The sequence below is a fragment of the Lepidochelys kempii genome, chromosome 1 (assembly GCF_965140265.1).
Source record: "Lepidochelys kempii isolate rLepKem1 chromosome 1, rLepKem1.hap2, whole genome shotgun sequence".
Taxonomy (NCBI): domain Eukaryota; kingdom Metazoa; phylum Chordata; order Testudines; family Cheloniidae; genus Lepidochelys; species Lepidochelys kempii.
The window spans coordinates 146,683,339-146,706,208 of record NC_133256.1 but is presented as its reverse complement, the minus strand read 5'-3'; the positions used below and the strand labels follow the sequence as shown (position 1 = coordinate 146,706,208).

General features: G+C 39.0%; 1 protein-coding gene across 14 annotated transcripts in view; it reads left to right on the top strand.

The window, feature by feature from the left end:
* DMD (dystrophin) overlaps positions 1-20,972 on the top strand; it is a 1,926,267-nt gene extending 1,905,295 nt beyond the window's left edge. For 7 of the 14 annotated variants that reach the window (XM_073357918.1, XM_073357881.1, XM_073357898.1 and 4 more), the window contains 3 exons: positions 280-403; positions 4,947-5,039; positions 18,568-20,972. In XM_073357918.1, coding sequence (XP_073214019.1) covers positions 280-403; positions 4,947-5,039; positions 18,568-18,665 — 315 coding nt within the window. In that variant the 3' untranslated portion in view covers positions 18,666-20,972. Of the gene's footprint in view, positions 1-279; positions 404-4,946; positions 5,040-12,411; positions 12,444-18,567 lie in introns of all 14 variants that reach the window. The other 7 variants (XM_073357927.1, XM_073357888.1, XM_073358014.1 and 4 more) reach the window with 3 other exon arrangements.
* Positions 20,973-22,870: the final 1,898 nt, after the last annotated feature.

Sequence of the window (22,870 nt, the reverse complement as noted above, 5' to 3'; positions counted from 1 at the left end):
CAATAACTGTAGCACATCAAGAAGTGATATCTGTGAAGTGTAGTCAGCGAGAGGAACTTGATCTTACTGTAGACTGCAAGTGGTAAGATACGCTCACTGGTGTGTGAACGCAATGCAGTATCTTTTTTAATTTAGAATTTGGATCCATAGCCCATTGAAATGTATTGAATAAAATTGCTGTGTAACCATTGTGGAATAGATACAAAATATGGAAATAGAAAAATTTGCTCAAATGTGTTCAGCTGTGAATAACCACCTTGTTTTATTCTGCTGTCTCAGCCCCAGGCAGATTCCAAGGTGAATGGTACAACACTATCTTCTCCTTCTACCTCCTTACAGAGGTCAGATAGCAGTCAGCCAATGCTTCTCCGCGTAGTCGGCAGCCAGACTTCAGAAACCATGGGTAAGATGACAATGTTCAAACTGTCATGAGAGATTTATATTTATATTTTACAGTGTAGGACACCAAAAAATTAACTAAGGAAAGTAAAGATTTTATTCAGTTGTTAATACAAACAACAGTGGGTATTTGCAGTGGGCATTGACTTTAGTTGGCTATTTCTCCATTGTATATCATGATGTAGGCTTTTGTATTTAACCATGGTGCAGTGTCACAGATAGTTTGACATCAAACAGAAAGTTCCATCAGGGCTTGTATTTGAAAAACAGGTACCAAGAAAAAGCTAAAGCAAGCCGTTCAGATAACCTCTAAGCTAATAAATTTGATCAAATCTGATTTACACGGACACAGTCTTACTTATGACTAAGTGATTTTAAAAAATGATCAGCCATCTCACATGGTTAATTGATGTGATCTTATTTTAATGCATCATTGCTCAGATAAATAGAACTTGAGTGAGAGGCCACTAACAAGGAACACCCACCTCGTAGCTTTTATAAATATATTTATGATGGTAAATCACAGATTGGTTGTGGAGAAAGGTTTATTCAGCAACAATCTTCAATGAATAATGGTTGGTATTTTTGTTTTGGTAACGTTTCTGCTGTAGTTTCCTATCTGATAGATATTTATTACCCAATGTCATGGTTCCTGAGGTAACTGCACCTCGGACCCTTCATGGCCTCCTTGAGGACACACCACGCCACTTAGGCCTCTAGTCATCACCTTCCTCCGGACAGGATCCTGCAATCCACTTCCTCCAAAATGGAGATTAAGGCTGCAGTTTCCTGTAGTTCACTGTGATCACCTGAGCATAGCTGAGTTTAGTTCAGCACCTGCTACCCTGTTCTTTCCCAAGGGTTGTGACAGGGTTAACCAATGACCAGCCAGATTTCATAAAACAAAGTATTATTTATTCAGAACAAAAGTATTACAGAGAAAACATATCTTGAAAAGAATCAACTGCTTATATGCATACCTATCTTGCCAGGCAGTCATCAGCCTTTGACATGGAGACCCTGACAGGTTTCTACGGGGGTCTGTCTCTCCAGGTCACACCCAGTAACCAGGAATTACTTTTCAGTAAAGCAAAAAGAAAAGGAGTACTTGTGGCACCTTAGAGACTAACAAATTTATTTGAGCATAAGCTTTAGCAATGTATTCTTCAATAAGATGATTTAATTCGATGACCTCAAAGTACCAATAGCTTCACAAAAGAAACAATTTTAAGCCTATTGGAAATATTCTGAGTTGTACAGATAACTAATGTGCAGTAAGCTGATTTTTCTTTTTTTAAAAAATGGAAGAATTTAATGTTTTCCTGTATCACACTGTAAAACATAATTTCATTCCGATGCAGAGGTGTGTGTGTGTGTTTAGAGAACTTGTTGTCAGTCTTAAATTAAATGGAGGTGGCAAATTTACCCCCATATTGGACGACTTCTGCTACCTTGTGAGTGGTAATTCTACCATCATCATATGCATGAGTGGGGCAACAAAATTGACTAGGTAGGGACTTCCTACAATAACCAGTGTGGAGTAATGTATCTTTGAGAGACTGTGTAGTGCTGAAGTGATCTTGAAGTTAAAACTAGGGGTGAGAGGAGAGTATAGTAATGAGCAAAGGTGGAGGAGAGGGAGAGAAGTTATTACTGAAATTGCTTGTTTGCTTCTTACTTTAGTTACCCTGCACTATATACACAAATTTTTACAGACATACTAATATGGTTTAGATTAGTGTCTGAAGAAATGAATTGTGATGAGCTTAATCATTTCATGGCCATTTAATTACTTCTTCCTATGTGTTTTCCCTTTTTCCATAAAATCTATTACTTAAAGATATGTAAAAACCAGAAAGTCAGCAGTTACCAGCCTTCTTATTAACAGATGTATAGATCTTTGTTGTATCATTAGTTAGGCCAAACATACAGTAAATGGATTCTCATTGTGCATCCTGTAAAGATGACACCCATTTAAAATAATTTGTTAGACCTAAATTAGTTTTCTGAGACAAAAATGTAGGAGGACAGTAAGATGTTTAATTGATTTCAGTGTAATCATAATGAGACATCACAGGGAAGCAGCATTCCAGTACCGTGGAACAAAGATCACATAGGATCTTTTTAGCTATGCTAATGTGCAGCACTTTTCACTGTTACAGTTTGTCATAAGTTGCTCTCTCAGCCCAAAAGATTGGAGGCATTAGGTCTGTCCACTTCAGAGTGCTGAAGGGGGGAATCCTCTATAGCCGAGTATAGTTTTAAATCTTTGTCATGCAAAGAGTGTATTCCAAAGCTCTCTAAAGAACACTGAGTTTGGTAGTAGTCGTTTCTTACTATCTCCTTTTGGTAAGGAAGCCTTCTCTTGTGGGGAGTAGACTCTGCTACGGTTATCCAGGTCACTGTAATCTCAAGGTTAATTTACTGCAATGTGCTCTCCATGGAGCTACACTGTTAAAACATATGGAAAAGTCATGCAGCAACCTATTCACTAAGTAGTTTTGCAAACAAAGCACATTACGCCAGTGCTCCTTGATCCGCACTGGCTATCAGCTGATTCCTGGGTAAGTCTTACGGTGTTGGTTTTGCCTTTCAAACTCCACCAATCAGTATTGCAGCACTTGGGCCATCTAAGATACTTGATCTAACAGTTTACTCCTGAGTATGAGAGACACCTGGCGAGAAAATAGGTTTTGGTGAGGGGTACTTGGCTTTGGGACTCGCTTCCCAATTTAGTGAACCGTAGCGCGGACTTAGGGACCTTCAGAACACATTGTAAGAACTAACTCTTCCCCCATACCTTTTATGGGAATTGGGAGTGGATTGGACCTAGTGAAGGGGGTGAGGAAGGCTGGTTGGGGCAGTGTAGTTTTTGTTAATGAAAGCAATATAGAGGAAGTCTTTTAGTTGTTGTTGGAGGCTGCTTGTATGATGTCCGGTTTCACTATTTTATTTAAATACAATTTAAACTATATTTAACCACAAGTTAAAAGTAAATTTTAGGACTTAGCATTAAGATAGGAGCAGTGAATATGTTGTAAATAAACATATATTGACCTTTGGGGCATATACAGCTAAACTTGTATCTGTGCTTAACAATACCACTTTGGACATTAGTGCTTGTCCTTACTCAGGTGATTAATGTTAGCCAGAACACAGTAGGATTATTCCCTATTCTGTGAAAATATATATTTGGATCTTTAGGGCCAGATTCTGCCTTCTTTATCCAGGCTGATTCAAGTATTCAGCCTGAATCGTGGCAAAATCTGGCTCTGAATTTCCACCTTGACATCCATCAGAGGCTGGAAAAGTGACTCTGGCTTTGTTAAGTTTTCAAAGGACAACACCTCTAATGGGGCAAAATTTTGTATGAAAATACTTCCTGCCGTAAGACTTCAATCCACAGCCTTCTGGTCCAAAGCTGAGATGCATACTAAGGCTGACAGAAGCAGTGATATAAGATTTGGATTTTGTTGTGTCCTTGTAGTAGAGATTTCACTGACATGGAGTATCAAAAATAGGGGGGAGGGTTGGTAGCATTAATATTCTTTAGGTGGCATTGCTTTTTCAAGTCCAGTGAGGTAAGATGCCAGGTGTATTCTACACTAATAATAGAGGACTGTGCAATGGGACAAAGGCTCAAATAATTTTCAAAATGCTGATGCATCTCTGCTTGGGTTATTACAGATGGCAAAGCAGCTTTTGTGTCTTAATCTCTTTTGTGACACAATCTCTTTTGTGTCAAATAAGAGAGAATCTCACTCATAGAGAACCTCCAGGTGTATTCTCCTTTTAGAAACTCTGCTTTTTAAGCACTTTATTGCTATTAAGCTTCAGATTAAAAACTAAGCAAAATTACCCTTTCCTGTACGATTGGGCAGATGACATTTGGTTATTTGAAAACATAAAAATATCTGTAAAGATGAAGTGTTCTGAACTTCCCAGTAAACTTCTGCCTTATAATCAGATTATAGGAATCATTCAAAGGGACATATGGATTTTGCTTTGTTTGAACTGTTTTTAAAATCTTTCACAGTCCAGTTGAGTGTTCCTGGAGCACCAATCTGATGCAATTAAACTGTCAGAAATATTAATGTTGATGCAGATTTACTCTGCTAGGCAAAGCATTCCTAACATGAAGCCAACACTATCAGAGAGCTGCTCAAACAGCACTGCTCACAACAGCAAAAATTGGTACCAGTAATGGAATGAGGAAAACTGAAAAAAGGACCGTAATTTATATGAACTCCCTCCTCTTAGCAGACATTTTCCCCGGTTTTCCCCAGATCAGGTAATCCTGGCATTTGTTTAATGAATTAAAGATTAAGATGCAGATTTGCCTGATTTTACACAGCTTCATTAAAATGGAAAGCATATAACATTTGGTGACAAAATTAACCCTTAAAATTTAGACTGGATATTAGCCAGGAGGATTTATTTCAAGTGTACAGCCTCCATAAGGTACGTGAAAGAAAAGTACCACAATGATACATTTACCAGATGGTTTTGCAGTGACATAAATGACATGGTTTGGATTTGTTTTTAAGGCGAGGATGACCTGCTCAGCCCTCCCCAGGACACAAGCACAGGGTTGGAGGAGGTGATGGAACAGCTTAACAATTCCTTCCCAAGTACAAGAGGTAAGCTTCAGTAACCCAGAAGACTATATCAGCAGTTAAGAGGTGGTATACATTCCTTAAAGACCACACAATATAATATACAGTAAAACCTCAGAGTTATGAACGCCTCAGGAATGGAGGTTTTACGTAACTCCGAAATGTTCGTAACTCTGAACCAAACATTATGGTTGTTCTTTCAAAAGTTTACAACTGAACATTGACTTAATACAGCTTTGAAACCTTACTATGCAGAAGAAAAATGCTGCTTTCCCTTTATTTTTTAGAAGTTTACGTTTAACACAGTACTGTCCTGTATTTGCTTTCTCTTCTTCTCTGCTGCTGCCTGATTGCATACTTCTGATTCCAAATGCGGTTTGTGGTTGACTGATCAGTTTGTAGCTCTGGTGTTCGTAACTCTGAAGTTCTGCTGTACAAGTACATGTGTATAAATAGATGGTGTATGTGTGTGTGAGAGAGAGAGAGAAACTACTTCTGTCTCTATATTTTTTTTCTCAAGATTATTCAGTTGGTTTTCTTTTAAGACTAGCAAAAAAGAAGCTGTGTTGTATATAAGGGACATGACATAACCTCCACAAAATTCTAACCTAGCTTAGTGAGTGCCCTATTAACAATATACACTCTATATCTGTTTTTCTTAGAATTTCCTCTTTTTCCTTTCCCTTGGTTCCTTTTTTCACAGTCCCTCTGTGGTTTTCAATCTGTCTGTTCTCTGCTGTATTTTTTTGACCTATGTTTCATTGTATTTTATTCTCTCTTCTTCTTTCGAAGAAGATTGCGAACCCAATAACATTAGAGTTGGAGTCAAAACTTTCAAACTCACGCTGTTCGAGTTCAAAGTGAGACAAAATAAGCTGGCTGCTAGTTTGTACTGTGTGTGTGTGTGTGTTTGTGTAGAAACAGCACCTCTTTCAATTTTCTTGTTTTTATTAAAGTTTGCTCCCTTTGTTTGCTGAAGATAAGCACACACATTATTTGAATTATGGTTTTTAAAGCTTTTTATTTAAGAAAAGGTCTTTTCAGAGCGAGAATAAAACATTCTGCTGCCAAGGGAATTGCTTGTATTCAGGATAGGAGATGGAATGATTGTTGGACAGTAGCTACAGTGGTTGACATTCACCTGCTGTGGAGAAGCCCCATAAGTCTTATATGCCACCTGAAGTCCCACTTTTGCCTTATTTTGTGGATGTACATAGGCTTTGTGCACACCATTTGCACAGGGAGATGAATTTCATACCAAGTGCCTTCTCCAAAGGGTGATGTGCCTGCCTGTTCATCCCAAGCAATGACCTCTGCCATGCAAACCATAACCAATAACCCTCAATCAGGCTGCCACAAACAGTAGAAAGCGAAGGGAGGTTGGAGAATTAAATGGATAATGGAAATCATATAGAAAAAACGTTATCCAAGAAAATCTGCGGCAAAATACTTTCACCTGAGTTGATCTCCTTAACATGGTGAACAGATGTGCGCACTATATCCATCCCCAGATTGCACCTATGATGTACCCACCATAAAGACAGAGAGTCTGTTAAAGACACTAGCTTCTAAATCCACGTTTAGGCACCTAAAAAGAGTGCCCGTATTTTCAAAGATGCTGGGGATCTGTAGCTCCGATTGATTTCCTTGGCATTTGTGAGTACTCAGCACTCCAAAAATATCTCTGTGTCCTTCCAATTAATTTATGAGCCTGACCCAAGTTTTACTACTGCAGCCCTTGTTCATTGTCGCAAACTTCCTGATCAGAGTTGATGGCAATTGACGAATAAAGTTCATTTTGAAAATACAGGCATGTTTGGAATACAGTGGTCACAATTCAAAAGTCAACAATTAATGAATGGTCCTTTACAATATGTTCCAACTATTTATGCTAAACAATCCCTTCCACCTTGCATTTTGCTGTAACCCACGGGTGTACCTTTCTCACACCTGAGGAAGAGCGCTGTGTGACTCAAAAGCGTGTGTGTCCCTGTCACCAACAGAAGTTGGTCCAATAAAAGATATTACCTCATTCACCTTGTCAGTTTAGGAATACATTAATTTTCTTAACACAAAGAAGGGGGCAAATTTATGTAGTGGGTTGCATGGAGGTATCCGTTAAAATCATGGGTGAAGTTTAAAAATGGAAAATTTAGTCTAAATATCAGGAAAAGTGTCCTAAGAATGAGCTCCTATGAGGCTCTGAAATAACTTCCCAACAGAAAGATTGTATTTGTGACTTCAAAAACAGAAATTTAAATGATAAAATGTATAACAGGGACAAATCCCCTGGCAGGGAGTTGGGCTGGTGATTTAATATGACTTTTCCATCTCTAACTTCTATGATTGTGAGCAGGTGTATTAAAAAGAGCATCAGAACTTGGTAGCATTTATTTTGAATAAATTTTAGCACCTTTGTTGTAAAGGAAGTCTTGCAACATGTAGAAAACTAGGCATACAATCATAGAAATGGAGAACTGGAAGGGTGCCATGGTTGGAAGGGACCCTGAGAAGTCATCAAATCCAGCTCCCTGTGCTGTGGTGGCACCAAGTAAACCTAGACCATCCCTGACAGATATTTGTCCAACTTGTTTTTAAAAACCTTCAATGATGGCGATTCTGCAACCTTCCTTGGAAGCCTGTTCCAGAGCTTAACTACCCTTATAGTTAGAGAGTTTTTCTTAATATCTAATCTGAATCTCCCTTGCCGCAGATTAAGCCCATTACGTCTTATCCTTCCTTCAGTGGACATGGAGAAGAGTTGATTACCATTCACTTTATAAAAGCCCATAACATATTTCTAGACTGTTATCAGGTCCCCCCTTAGTCGTCTTTTCTCAAGATTAATGTATGTCCCGTTTTTGTTTTAAATCTTGCCTTACTTACAGGTCAGGTTTTCTAAACCTATCATTATTTTTGTTGCTCTGCTCTGGACTCTCTCCAGTTTGTCCACATCTTTCTTAAAGTGTGGCACCCAAAATTGGACAGACCACTCCAGCTGAGGCCTCACCAGTGCCAAGTAGAATGGGACAATGACATGTCTGTTAATTCACCCCAGAATATTAGCCTTGTTTGCAGCTGTATCATCACATTGTTGACTCGTATTCAGTTTGTGATCCACTATAACCCCCAAATCCTTTTCACCAGAATTATCACCTAGCCAGTCATTTCCCATTTTGTAGTTGTGCACTTGATTTTTCCTTCCTAAGTGAAGCACTTTGCAGTTGTCTTTACTGAATTTCATCTTGTTGAATTCCGATCAATTGTCAAATTTTTCACGGTCATTTTGAATTCTAATCATGTTGTCCCAAGCGCTTGTAACCCCTCCCGGCTTGGTGTCATCTGCAGATTTTATAAGCATATCTCCATTCCATTATCCAAGTTATTAATGAAAATATTGAATAGTGATGGACACAGGACTGACCTTTGCAGAACCCCACATGATATGCCTTTTCAGTCGGTGAACCATTGTTAACTATTCTTTCAGTACAGTCTTTCAACCAATTGTACACCCACATTATAAAGTTTTCATCTAGACCACATTTCCCTAGTGTGTTCATGAGAGTGTCATGTGGGACTGTGGTCAAAAGCCTTACTAAAACCAAGATATTTCACATCTGCTGTTTCCCCTGTATCCACTGAGCCAGTAACCTTGTCCAAGAAGGATATTAGGTTGGTTTGGCGTGATTTGTTCTTGACAAATCCATGCTGACAATTCCTTATAACCTTATTATTCTCCAGGTGCTTACAAATGGATTGTTTAATAATTTGTTCCACCTTCAGATTCGTTACTAATTCTTCCCTGTTGGTCATAATGAAGTCTAAAATAACTGTCCCTCTGGTTACTTCCTCCGCTTTCTGAAACAAAAAATTGTCCCTAGTACACTGAGAATTTATTGGAAATTTTGTTTTGCTACATTACATTTCTAACAGATGCCTGGGCAGTTAAAGTCTCCCATTATTATCAGGACTTGTGTTTTGGATATTTCTGTCTCATAGCTCAGGTCTCAATAAGTAGATCTTGGAAAAAATAGGTGATGTCCCTGTATAGCTTTTTATAACTTTTTCTTTCTTAATTTAACCTTTCAGCAGCTTTTAAACAGTACAGAAAGAACTCTGTGCTCCTTGAAGAGCCAAAGGTTGGTGCTAAAAACAGTTTAATATCTGCAGGGGGAATTTCTGCTGAGTACCTGATAATTGCTGTCCTTAAGGAATTTTCCTTTCCTTTTAATCTGAGGTTTCCCAACCATGTTCCCATTGCTGTGCTGCTCACAGCAAATTCACAGCTGCTGCAGCTGCCTCAGACAGCTGCTATGCTAACTCAAAACAGATGTCAAAGCCAGAGGTCTGACATTTAGAGGAAATGTACTATTAAATACCACCTCAGTGGTTTATTTAGTTGTGCTAGATAATGGGCCACAGAGGAAAATGTTTTTCACACTATACTTGTGCACAAATTACAGTCTTCAAGGAGTTTATTTACACTAGATAGAGATCTTGGCTTTACAAAGAAGCAACAGCAATATGCAATTTTAAAAAATAAGGGCCAAGTTCAGTCCTCTGTTTAGCAGATGAAACTCCACTGAAGTCAGTAGAACTGCATCTACTTAAAACAAAATCTCATTGTGAGCCACAATGTATTTTTTGTAGCTAAGGTTTGCAAATACTACTTATGAATGAACCATAGAAGAACATTCTCCTGAGCTCACTGAACTCAGTGGCAGAGTTTCTGTGGACTTCAATGGTGCACAGTCAGGGGCTTAGATGGTAAGGTGAAAAGAGTCATATAAGTACTTAGAAGAACATAAACCCAGTTGTAAATTACAATGATTTTTTGGGGTCAAAATTCAGCATTATTAATTTGTCAAGATACCATTTAATAAAAAAGCCTAGAATGGCTTACTTAGAAGAATTATGGTGAGCTCAGGGCAATAAATCAAAAATGGATTTATCATTTGCAAGTCTGCTTTTATTTTTTTATCCCACTTTTATGCGCACACACACACACACACACACTTTCAGCAGTGCATTAGCTGTGCTTGAATACTGATAAGTTGTGCAGCTAAATCCCTACTTCCAGCACTGAAAATGTATCCTATAATTGTTTGTATTTGGTCCGCAAAGCACTTGCATCATTGTTCAAACTCTCCTTTCCACGTTTTACAGAATCAGTGGAAGAACTCCCTCAGCCACCATAAACAATGAATCTCACAGCTAACTCAGATCAGGAAAGGGGTGCTTCTGCCCACTCCAGCCAGCATCCAGAAAGATGCCAGGTGCTGAACCTTCCCCATGACACCTGTGGTTCAGTTAGCCCCAGGGAGCTAGATTTCTGAGGTCTTTCCAATACTCGAGTCCCTGATGGTGGCACAGTGCAGTGCTGGCCGAGCCTCTCCCACTGTTTCTTCCGTGGGACCTGAGGTTGCTTTCCACCTTTTGTATACATAATCAGGCCATGATGAAATTGCTTGAGAATATATTAATGAATTTCACCTGAAGTGCAAAAAGGTGTTCTCTGGATATTAATACTGTTTGAAAACATTTTTCAAGGCAAGAATTTTACTTTATTTTATTTTGGAGGTGGGATGGGGAAAATGTCTTAAACTATGGTAAGCCAATAACTTGCCTTGTTGCACATAAAAATGTAAATCTGCATTATAAGACTATTAGTTACAAACTCAGCTTAACATAATTCTTAACAAAATTCTTTCTCCCTTTATTTTTGAAAACAAAGTGTGTACCCGTTAGTTCTTAGAATGACTGCTGAGAAGACAGACTAGAATTTGGCATGCTATTTGGGAGTGATCTGAGTTTTACTGTTTCTCAGAAAATGTCCAGAAGAATCCAAGCTTATGTCATTAAGGGTGCTGTTGTTTTATTTTACTTTTTGACTTTTTCCCTTTTATTCTTTAGGTGACACAATTAATATTTTAGGCTTCAGTCCTGCAAAGACCCCATTTATGTGCTTAATTTTACACCCTCGAGTAGTCCTATTGACTTCAGTGGGACTAAACACAGTCCATAAAGTTAAACACATACATTAGGCCTGGTCTACACTGGGGGGGAATCGATCTAGGTTACGCAACTTCAGCTACGTGAATAACGTAGCTGAAATTGACGTACTTAGATCTACTCACCGTGGTGTCTTCACTACGGTGAGTCGACTGCTGATGCTCCCCCGTCGACTCCACCTGCACCTCTCGCCCTGGTGGAGTACCAGAGTCAACTGGAGAGAGCTCGGGGGTCGATTTATCACGTCTAGGACACGATAAATCGACCCCTACTGGATCGATCGCTGCCCGCTGATCTGGCGGGTAGTATAGACATACCTTAAGTCTTTGCAAGTTTTAGATTGTAAGTGGTTTGGGGGCCCATACCTTCATGTATGATTTTACGTGGCACGACTGGGGCCCTGGTTGTGACTGATGCCTCTGGAATTTAGTACAACAACAACATAGCAGTGATAATATAAAGAGTTGCATAGTTCTTCATGTACATATTTTATTGACAGAAGTTGTGTGGTTGAGAAGGACAGGGTGCCACATATTGATGGAGAGCTTGAGTATCATTTAAGGGAAGTTTGTCCCTGCAAAAATATGTACCAAGGCCTGTGAACAAGATCTTTGATCTCCTGAGTAAAGGGCAGTCATGCAAGTTAAAGTCACACCTAATTTCTCTGATATTTCATTACATTCTAAAGTCTATAACAAACCTGCTTGATTCTTGATCAGTTCTTAAACTCTTTTTCCTTCATCTCCATTTGAAAAAATTCACATTTCCTTCCCTTTCTTGCCACCCAGCCTCTTTATAAGCTTCCCAAAATGCACACCAATGTCTTGATGTTACACAAAATATTCATCCTTTAACATGTGTACAAGAATGCATTAGAGTGGCAATCGGATAGCTTTATACTTTAGGTGCAAAAGTAGGGTATTCAGAGCAGAATAAACTCCATAATGTCTGAGTGCATTAATTATGAAGTCAGAGAGAGAAGATTTTAGCATGAATGTTGGCTAGTAGAAATACTTGAAATCAATATAATCATACTGCTCACTTAAAAAATGGATTTATAACATCACTGCCTTCCTCTCCTCAGTGAAAGGTTTTATTTGGTTGATTTCAGTAGACTTCATAACTACTTCTATACTTGGCTATGTTAAAAGCAATAAGGAAGGTTTTTTATATTTACTCTTGATTTGATCAACACTCAACTGCCAGTGGTGTTAAAAGCACTATAGTCCTTCACTTTATTTAAAAAAATTAGATTTATTATTATATTATGCCTGTATTAAATTCCCAAGTGGAGGCTGAAGAGTCTTTGTCAGTATAAACTACTATTGATTTATTTGTGGTTTTGTTTTTCTTTCCTTTCTGCTACCTTTGTCTGTTACTAAAGGAAGAAATGCCCCCGGAAAGCCAGTAAGAGAGGTTAGTGAGATTCAGGCACACTGTGACAAACAGAAGCCATGGCATCTTGCTCTCTGTGTCCGGTATTTGTGTGGCAGCTGTTTAGCTTGTTTGGTTTGGTTTTGTTTTGTTTTGTTTTCCTGAGTGCATGCCAGAAGCCTACTCTAATATACAATGCCTCTCAACTTTCAATGGGGAAAATGTTAGAACAGGAGTGTGCCTCAATTCCACGCCCCACAAAGGTGGAAACTCAGGGGATTACAGAAGATGAGACTATATTAAAATAAAGTCGTTATGTGACACACGTGGTCAGAAGTCATAATCTGTCATTGGCCTGTTCCTGTACATAAGAAGAATTGTTTTCTAGATATTTCTAGAATCAAGGTAAATAGGTTTTTCTTTTCAAATACTGAAGGTTGAGAGGTATGAAAAACGCACACTTTTTTTTTTTTAATTTGCAAATTCAGTTTTGCACAATAAGGAATGCTGCTAACATCCACCAACTTCACAGTGCTGCATTCAATTATATAAAGGTATTTGCTGTGTGCTTTAGAAATGATCGGTTTGATGAAAAAATGGCTTTCTGACGTTTAAGAATTCGTATTTCTCTGCCTATTACTTGAGTGAAAATGTTTTGTGCTGTGTTGTCATATAACCTTTTTCAGTATTTCTAGGGAACTTTTTTTATTGTTAAGCTATTCCTTCAAACATTATACCCATAGGAGTGCAAAGTTGAAATGCCCAATGAAATGGTTATGAAAGAGCTTCTGAATATTTTATATCTTAGTGGAATCACAGATAGCTGTGAAATGAACTTGCAGAAATTATGCCCAGAAAGTGCTTAGAATGAATGAATCAGGAATTAGAAAGGTCTCCAAACTCTGGGATGTTCTCTACCTGCAATGGGGAGAGCCTGACAGAGCCATACTCAGACTGTCTGCACTGGGGCTGGCGTGGGGGAGGGAGGTTAGCCACCAGTGTAGCTACACGACTGTGGCTGACCGTGCTACACTGGCACAAATGGTGACTTGCACTCGCAGAGTCTTCCCTGGGGTGAGCTGCATGTGTACAGCCATTTGCACTGGACAGCTATATTGGTGACTAAACACTCCACTGTAGATCGGCCTTTCCTCAAGGGAGATATCTGGTGCTTGCTTAGTAACTTGTTCATCATTGGAGTATCTGACACTTCATCAAGCAGATTGCACCTGTTTAAAAATTCTATGGAAATGATTTGGTATTCAATTCTGCTAATTAATGGCCCTTAAGAACTGATGATTAGGCTCCATGTGAGCAGAACAGGCCCTTGATGCTGATTTTCGTTGTCTTTGTTTATATTTCCATACATCATTAAAAAAGACAAAATGCAGCGCGCGTGTGTGTGTGAGAAATAGCCTTTAAAAAAAACTGCCACTGCCCTGGCTTTAGAGAGTGTGCGATTCCTAAATACTGAAAATCCACTGGCCTAATCCGACAAAGTACTGAGCACCTCCAAGGAAATGTTCAGCACCCTCAACTCTTGTTTCAACTCAGCGGGAGTTAAGGGTGCTCAGCCATTTGCAGGATTGAGAGCTAGCTTCTCTTACTCAGACCACATATACATGAAGTCTGTATACTAAAAAATATTTCTCTGTCTAGTTATAGTGTAGCTTAAGGTTTACATGTCAGTCAGTTTGTGTGAAGCCAGATTGCAATTAAAACACAAGTAGATTGTGTTCCTCTTACTCATGTTAAGTAGTGCCTTATTCTGTGAGTATTCCCGTTGATTTAAAAAAGCTACTCAATCTGACCCACCAGCAGGGAGGATTGTTCATGGGTTGTGGCATGGGGGGCGGGGCAGAGGGTGTTAGACATTTGCACTGCCGAAATACAGACACTATTGTGTTGGGTTTTTTTAATTTACTTTCTGGCCTGTCTTTAGAGTGTGAACACTGCACTTTTATTTCTGTAACAAGCTGCAGTGCAAGATTGATATTCAATTACTTTGTCCTCCCCTGGGGCCTTAATTCCAATACAGCCTCTAAAGCAGATACGGTACATATCATGCTGTATGTGACTAGAAATGATGCAGTTAGAGTCTACAGAAATATACTGTTGTCCTGCTTTCAAGGCAAATACACATGTATTATTGTTCACTCCATTTGTACAAGACTAGGTTAAATTAACACTTTCCATGTCTCTTTTTCCTCTGTAACATTTTGAAGCTCATTGTGATGTTTTTAAACAATGTTGTTTCATCCTTGCAGAGCCACTAGCACTGAGAAACTTTTTTGTCTTTAATGTGATGTTACAAAAAAAAAAATGAAAGTGGAATTAATGACGTCTTTGACAGCTCAGTTATATTAAAAATAATAATAATCCTGTGCGAGACCCTGGTTTAGACTGTTCTGTTTTCATTTATTAAATGGTTTTTGGGCCAGCATTTTTTCCCCCTTTTTTCCTGTATCTTAATAAGGAATATAGAAATGTTGTTTTCAGGTGCTTCCAGGAAACAAGAACACAACAGAAGTGTAACAACAGTCCTCCTGGTATAGGCATTATAGAAGATGACATACACACACACATGTAGTTCACATGTGGCCAGGAAAGCCATGCTTGTATTGTTCTCAAATCCCTATGGTCTTGAGAGAATAAACACCCCGCACACACACTTTGCCTTTCTCACCTGCATGGTTGAGGAAGGGCTACTTGGTTTGGAACTGGGCCTGCAGCCGACAAGTACAGCAAGGGCTACTCCCATCCTTCCCTCACGAACAAGGGGACACCGAGAGTGAGAGGATCGGGAAGAATGAGCTGTAGTGATGCAGAAAAAATATGCAGTAACTTACTCTCCGATCCCGAACAAGTGAGGGCAGGGGACAGTCTCTGCTTGCTGGGCAGTGACAGGCCCTCCTTTGCTCAGGGCAGATTGTACATTGCAGGCTACTCCTCTGTAAAGTGACTTTTTATTGTTCTTGTAGATGTTGCTAATCTCCACCCACAGAAATTACATCACTAATTCTAATGTACTTTCAAGGCTAATATACCATATGAGCAAGTGGGGGGTGGGGACGACAGGGAGATCAAACACTGAAACTTAGCTTAATGGGGTGGCCTCAACAAAAAATGTCATGATCTACCATACTGGAGAAAGTTTTTGTTGTTGCCATTTATATGGGATGACCTACATACTTGCTCTTGGCTCCAAACACATGGGAGTAGTTGTGATAATCCCAAAAGTACAGCAGCAGCAATTTAAAGGCAGAATTATTGCACTATTGTTATACTATTTGGATATAATAATAGAATACAAGGTGGCGTCTGGATGCAAAAAGGTTTTATTAGTCCTCATTTTGGATGCTTGTATAACTCATTCATTATGCTAAGTTTTATGTTTGCTTATGTCACAGTTTAGAAAATATTTTCTTATTAATTTTTTTATTAATGTTATTGTTACTCATCCTCTGCCTGTAAAATCAGTTCTGAATGACAGAAAAAATAGCATGAACACATATTAAACATTTCTAAAAAGGATCTAAAATAGCTTTCCATAAATCCAGGGAATAGGGATTTTAAGGTCGGATATCTTGGTCTCCCAAGGCTAGAAATGAATGATGTTCTGTCACTTGAAAAACTGGAATCCCAGAATTGTTTCTAGCAGTAGCAGATCACAAGATAGCTGAGTGTGACTCTGGGATCACGGACAGTTTTAATATTGCCACTCATTGATGTTTGGCCATTATAATTTTCAGCCCCTGTTTTTTTCCTGAGTCCATGGTTTGGGAGCAATAGATGTGGGTGGAGAAATAATTTTGTGGTAGGTGTTTTAAAGACTAAAGTAGAGGCTGTTTGAAAGTAGCTTGCAGGACTGAAGCGTTCAGTGGACTGTTTCAGATTATGCAGGTCAATCCAAATGTATGCCAATAAAACCTTTCTACCATGCCATACATACGCATATAAATGTGTCAAAAGGCGGAGCACATAGTGACAGCTACCGTTCTTTTTATGTAAGCACCTTCATTTCAAAAGGTGTGTTTTACTCATTTTTACTTACTCAGACTTTCACTTTTTAGGCTGAGTTTCTGCTGAAAGCTGCCTCTTAATACCAATTATCAATTATGTGAGCCAGCTAATCCCACTTTTTGTTGGCTCTAAAGTTTGTATTTTGCCATCCGCAGCATAGAGCAGCATCCTTTGGTCTTTTTCACGAGAGAGAGAGAGAGACTGAACACGGAAAGGAGGGTGAATTGTTCATTTTATCCTGACTCTTTACATCTTGCGGGATTGCTCACTACTTCATTCTCTCTCATGCTTTATCTAATATCAGTTAAAATCACCAATGAGAATACATTTAACATTCTCTTCCTAACTGCCATTGTGAACATCCCAAAGCCGCAGCATTGGTAGAATCTGCTCAGGAGTTCCAGGATGGCAATGTAGCTGAGGTATCGTAGGTTAGGATAGAGGCGCATTGCTGGAATTGTGTGGGGAAGTTTACATAAATACTTGGCTGTGTTATGATTGGTTCAAGCAAGTGATATTAGCCCCTCACTTTTATGAGCATGGAACTCATTCCTTTACCCAATAAATTAATTTAAAATTTAGATGATTTACTTTAAAGTTTCTGTCCCACAAGTTTTAATTAATTCAGCTCTATCATCTTGGTACCACAGAAATGTCAACCGTGCATGATTATTTATATACTGTAATATTTAGGCACAACAGTTTAAGGAAAGAGTCTGATCTTAACTCCTAGCATCCTTGTCTTTTTGAGTTTGATTTATTCCACTTGTGTGGGGAAGTGCAAAATGTACCCCCTGTGTCAGGAGAAGCAGCTGCATCAGTGGGGAAATTGACCCACGAGGGTAGGAAGCTTTGTTGATGGGACCAGGATGATGTGAGGTGTTGAGTGTCCTGGTCCCATCCTATCCTCGACTGACTCCTCGCACTTTGTGGACTGTGCCAAGCAACTCTGGGTGCTCCTGTGTTCCACGTGCTGTTGTAACTCTCTTCTCTGAACAGACGTTCTGCCACCAAAGTTCTCGGTGACTCCGACTCTTCATGCTATTTCAGCATAGCTTTGTATGATTTTAATATAGAGGGGTAATTAGTTATTGGTTAATAAAAAGTTAAAATGCCATGAAAGTAGCTCTAGTAATGACATAAACCATCTGAGATGTATAACCAAAAGTGATAATATTTCAGGATCTCACATTGATTCCAGTGACTAGAGCTGAGCAAATAAACCACAGTAAATAATTTATCTGATAAATGTAGCCTCTTTTAGTGGAGTATACTAGATGGTAGTTTCCTTGAATACATTTATTCAAAAGGATTCAGGGAATGTAGTTGTGAATTGTTCTTAATTCTTTAGTTGGATCAAAAACAGTTTTAGACTAGGGCCCGATTCACATTGCTTTGAAAGGTATGTCTACACTGCAATTAAACACCCATGGCTGGCCCATGCCAGCTGGCTCGGGCTAAGGGGCTGTTTCATTGCAATGTAGACTTCTGGGCTCAAGCTAGAGCCTCAGTTCTAGGACCCTGAAAGGTGGGAGGGTCCCAGAGCTCAGGCTGCAGCCCAAGCCGAGTCAGCTGGCACAGGCCAGCCACATGGTTTTATTAGCAGACATACCCTAACTGATTTTGGATGATTCTCTCGTCAAGCTGTGTAAGTTATGATTGGTTCGGTTGTTTTTTATTCACTGATCGGATGAGTGATCAAGCACTTCCAGCACTCATTTAACACGTGCAAATCTAAAATGCGGTTTATGTGGATACTTATGCGTGTGACTTTGAAATGTGCTTTCCATGAATATTCATGCCAATGCAACTCGAGCACTTGTACGTGTTTGGAAAGCGAGCACATGGAGCATTGCCAAAACGCATTACAGTATAAATTCAAACCAGTATTGGTTGTGACGTTCTCTGCAAGATTCACCGAGCTCTTCTAACAATGAATGTCACGCTATCACAAATGGCTTTTTATGTGTGTTGTAGGATGGGGATTTTTAGGTACAATATTCCATGTTGTACTCCACATGGAATTGTGCAGAGATATACATGGAGACTGATGTGTGTCTACTTCACTTATACATAATGTTCATAACAATTCGCTGTTCTGTCCCTGTTATTAATGTCCTTTTCTTTGCCTTTTGTTTTTCAGGCCACAATGTAGGGAGCCTTTTCCACATGGCAGATGACTTGGGCAGAGCAATGGAAACCTTAGTTACAGTGATGACTGATGACAAGGCATTAGAGTAGCAAGATGTGTTTTACAACTTCAGGCGTCCCGCATGGTTTTTATAAAATTCATACAACAAAGAGGATTAGACTGTAAGAGTTTACAAGAAAACAAATCTATATTTTTGTGAAGAGTAGTGGTACTATACTGTAGATTTCAGTAGTTTCCTAAGTCTGTTATTGTTTTGTTAACAATGGCAGGTTTTACACGTCTATGCAATTGTACAAAAATTATAAGAAAACTACATGTAAAATCTTGATAGTTAAATAACTTGCCATTTCTTTATATGGAACGCATTTCGGGTTGTTTAGAAACATTTATAACAGTTATAAAGAAAGATTGTAAACTAAAGTGTGCTTTATAAAAAAATAATTGTTTATAGAAACCCCCTTTAAAAAAAAAAAAAAAAACAAAAAAATGGAGGCAGTGCATTTATTTAGTATCATTTCAGCTCTGTGACCATACCAGAGATGTATTCATGTTCTGTGTTCTTTTCCCTGCTTATCAAAGCAAGTATTTTCTGCAACAACACCAAAACAACTGACTTACCTTTCATGTTGTTTTTTGTCTGATGAAGGTTGGCTTAAAAAAAATCTTCTTAACTTCCAGCTGAGGTAGTTTTTCCACCTCTTTCCAGATAAAATTAAGGATTATATGAATCATCCAGCTAGTCTGCAATAATGAAATGAAAGAGCACATTACATGACAATGCTCTCTTCAGAGCTTGCAAAAATAAATTGTAAATCCTATACTCCGGCCGTTTCTTCTGCCGACTAAAATCCTGAATGTTGTTAGTAAAGAAACATAGGAATTGCCTTACCGGATTAAACCTTTGGACCTTATTGTCCGGTATCCTGCCTCTGGCAGCGGCCAGCACATGATGCTTCAGCAGAAGTTTGATATGCTTCCTCCCCGCCCCATAATGCCACCTTTCTGAGATGCTGAAGGTGGGGTGTGGAGGGAAGGAGATTCCTTACTGACCCCTGTTGCTGATCCCCTTCTGCCTAAAAGCACGAAGTGATTGTTCATATATCATCATAGATTGCATAGCTACCAATGTTATTAATTATCATAAAGTTACCCAATCCTCTGGGGGGGGGGAACACATCCACAATATCTGTCTCAACCCCTTGTGGCAGCACGTTCCAAGGAGTTACCGTGTTGAAAGCTTTGGGGGGCAGTGTAAAAGAATTACGACTGTTCCTGTATGATAAGCGGTTGAAGGTGCCACATTATTCCATGAAGTGTTCATCAGCAAAACAAGGTTCTCCTCTCCCCTCCCTCCCCCCCCCCAGTATTTAGTTCCTCCCCATTTTTTTCTGCAAGTAATACCGCACAATTCACAATGACTTGGGAGAGAGAGAACAGAGAATAGATTAAACGGTTCAACAGCAACTCCATAGGGTAGGTTGGGGTGTGAGGGGCTGTTAACAAAAGCTTTACCATTTCATTTTCTTTTATCAGCTTTTAATTTCCTTTTAAAACACCTAGAAATACACCATCTGACTTACTCACATTACTTTGCAAGGGTTAAAATCTGTTACCTCTTCTTGTATGAAGTGTAATTAAAAGTTGGGAGAGATTTTATTTTATTTTGAATGCTAGTTAACATTGAACATGGCTAGTCATGCTATTTCTACCTCACTTTGGTTTTGTGGTGTTCCTGACAATTACGTACAGATGTTACATTGTCACCACTTGTCCATTGTGTGAACCGGTCTCATCATTTAATACTAATACATTAAAAAAAAAGAAAAAGAAACCCAGATCACTTTCATGATAAAGAGCTCTTTAAATGCTTTATTTACAGTGGGTACCCTGTTTACTTCTGATTGCATTTCTTCAGGAAAGTTCAGATCAAGATATAAGGGAATGGATTTGTTTTTCTTTCTTTCTTTTGTGCTTGTAAGTTAAACCTCTTTAAAAAATCAGAGGCAAATGGCTTGCACAATTGTTTTCATCAGGGTTTTATTTTGGTTGGTTTTTACTTTCTAGACGTTAGTTTTGGAGTGAGTCTGTTAAAAATATTTAAAAAGTTGAGAGCTTTATTGCTGCTTTTTAAGCATAATTTGGGAATTCTTTCATGTTCCTTATAACCACAAAGTATTAAACTGTAAAACATAACCATTGTAACTGACTACATAAATATCATATGGCATGTTATTTCATTGTTACTCAGTACTGGTTTACTACTTGGGTATCATAAAATATTGTGTTTTAACACCAACACTCTAACATTTACTAATTTTTTTATAAACTTCAGTTTTACTGCATTTTTCACAACATATCAAATTTCACCAAATATATGCCTTACTATTGTATTATATACTGCTTTACTGTGTATCTCAATAAAGCACGCAATTATGTTATTAATCCTAATGGAAGTCCAGCATTTATTTAGTGACTTTCTTTTCCAGTAATCTGCTCTTTATGGAGCTCGACTGAGTGTCATGCCATCTAGTCTGTTCCTTAATAGTCCATATGCCCCTCAACAAAGTACTCATTGGGCTGGATGCCACGGGCAGCACCCTTAGAAATCCCACATGATTTGGGAGAAGGGGCTGGGAACCTCAGCTGTCTAACAGAGGGGTTGTTTCGTAATATGTGGGGCTAAGCTAAGGCATAAAGTGCATACCAGCACTACCCATTCAGAATAGGCCACTATACCTTGAATGGAAACAAAATTCAATTAAATCCATGAATACTTTTGTTGTGTGAAGCAGCTTTAAAATCCACATTGCTGGAATTATTTCTAATCCTTCCTTTCCCCCCCCCCCCCCCACACACACTCGTCTCTTTGGCTTTGTACTTTCCCACTCCAAGTCTCTACCTACTTTCTTCAGCGTTTGTCTACAGGCATTGCCACATTCTGACACAGTGGGTTAGAAATATCTATTGACACTCCAGGGAGACATTGGGCTGGTATTGTTTTTCCCTTATTATTGCTTGCTCTTGTTAGTATGTTTCACCCACGCACAGCCCTCCAGGGGCTGCCAATGCCTTGCTTCAGCCTGAAGAGTGAGACCACATCTAAAAATCAAATTCTAGGCATCTATGTCGCAATTCAAAGGTCGTCTACCACATTGTGAAGCTCTATGAATCGTATATAATTATAGTGATTACGTAAGAATTCCCAGTTATCTCTGAGGTTTGACAGGTTCTCGTCTCAAGATCAGACCCAGTATTATTAAAATTACTGTTTAGTTGGGAACCCTGACGTGCACATTTGCAACACTCACACTTTAGGAACACGTCTGTATTTGTAATAGTTTATTAATACATTTCGCTAAATTACAAACACTCTAATGGCCCAAGATACCTAGAGATACTACAGAATGTAGAGCTGAATATCGTTCTTCTCACACCAGCCCTTGCAGAACAATCTGAAATGTTAGCCAGTTTCTTCCTCCTTATCACCAGTGGCCATCACCCTGGCACCTCCCAAGGGCTACATTTCTCTCTCCTCCAGCCCACAGGCTGGGATACAACTTTTATAATGCCTTACAATGTCTAATGCATATTCAGTTGGGGTTTTGCCATTTGTATTTCCTCACCCTACTAATGTTGGAGTGCCTGTCTCCCACAGATTAGTATATTAATGATGTCAATTTATTGCCATGGCACTTTTGTGGGTGGCCAGACATCTGCAGATGTTTCTGAAATATCCAGAAGCTGGTGGTAACTCATGTTCCAGAGGTGCTCTGGCCAAATGTCCCCTCTTAAACACTGTTCCCAGGTCGGGACCTTGTATTACTGCTAAATAAAATAAACACTAATGCTAGCTCCATGGGCTACTGTTGCTGCCACATTTGTTGCCAACGGACCACCAAATCATGCATGTGGTTGATAAAAATGTGGTTCAGGGACCATTATGAAAATGCTTGCTCTGTAAGATATGGTCTGAGCATTTGGTAAGATGTTTAAAGAACAACTCCAGCTAAGCTGGCATTTTTAAACAAAAAAGATCCTCAACACTCCTGGCCCTTTAAAAATGTTTCCTTCCATTGCTGTCAGACAGCTACACTTAACAATAGGTACTTTTCAAGCTGTATTTATGAGCAAATATATTGTAAACTTTCTTCTTTATAATCTGCTGCCTCTTGCCCCACTCCTGGGTGCTCAGCTATGGTGAATTGCAAAGAAAAGACCATGACATTGCTGAATGGTGGAGGCTGATTATATCACCATCGGGTGGTTGGCCCCTTTCCCTGAAGTAGGACCTGTG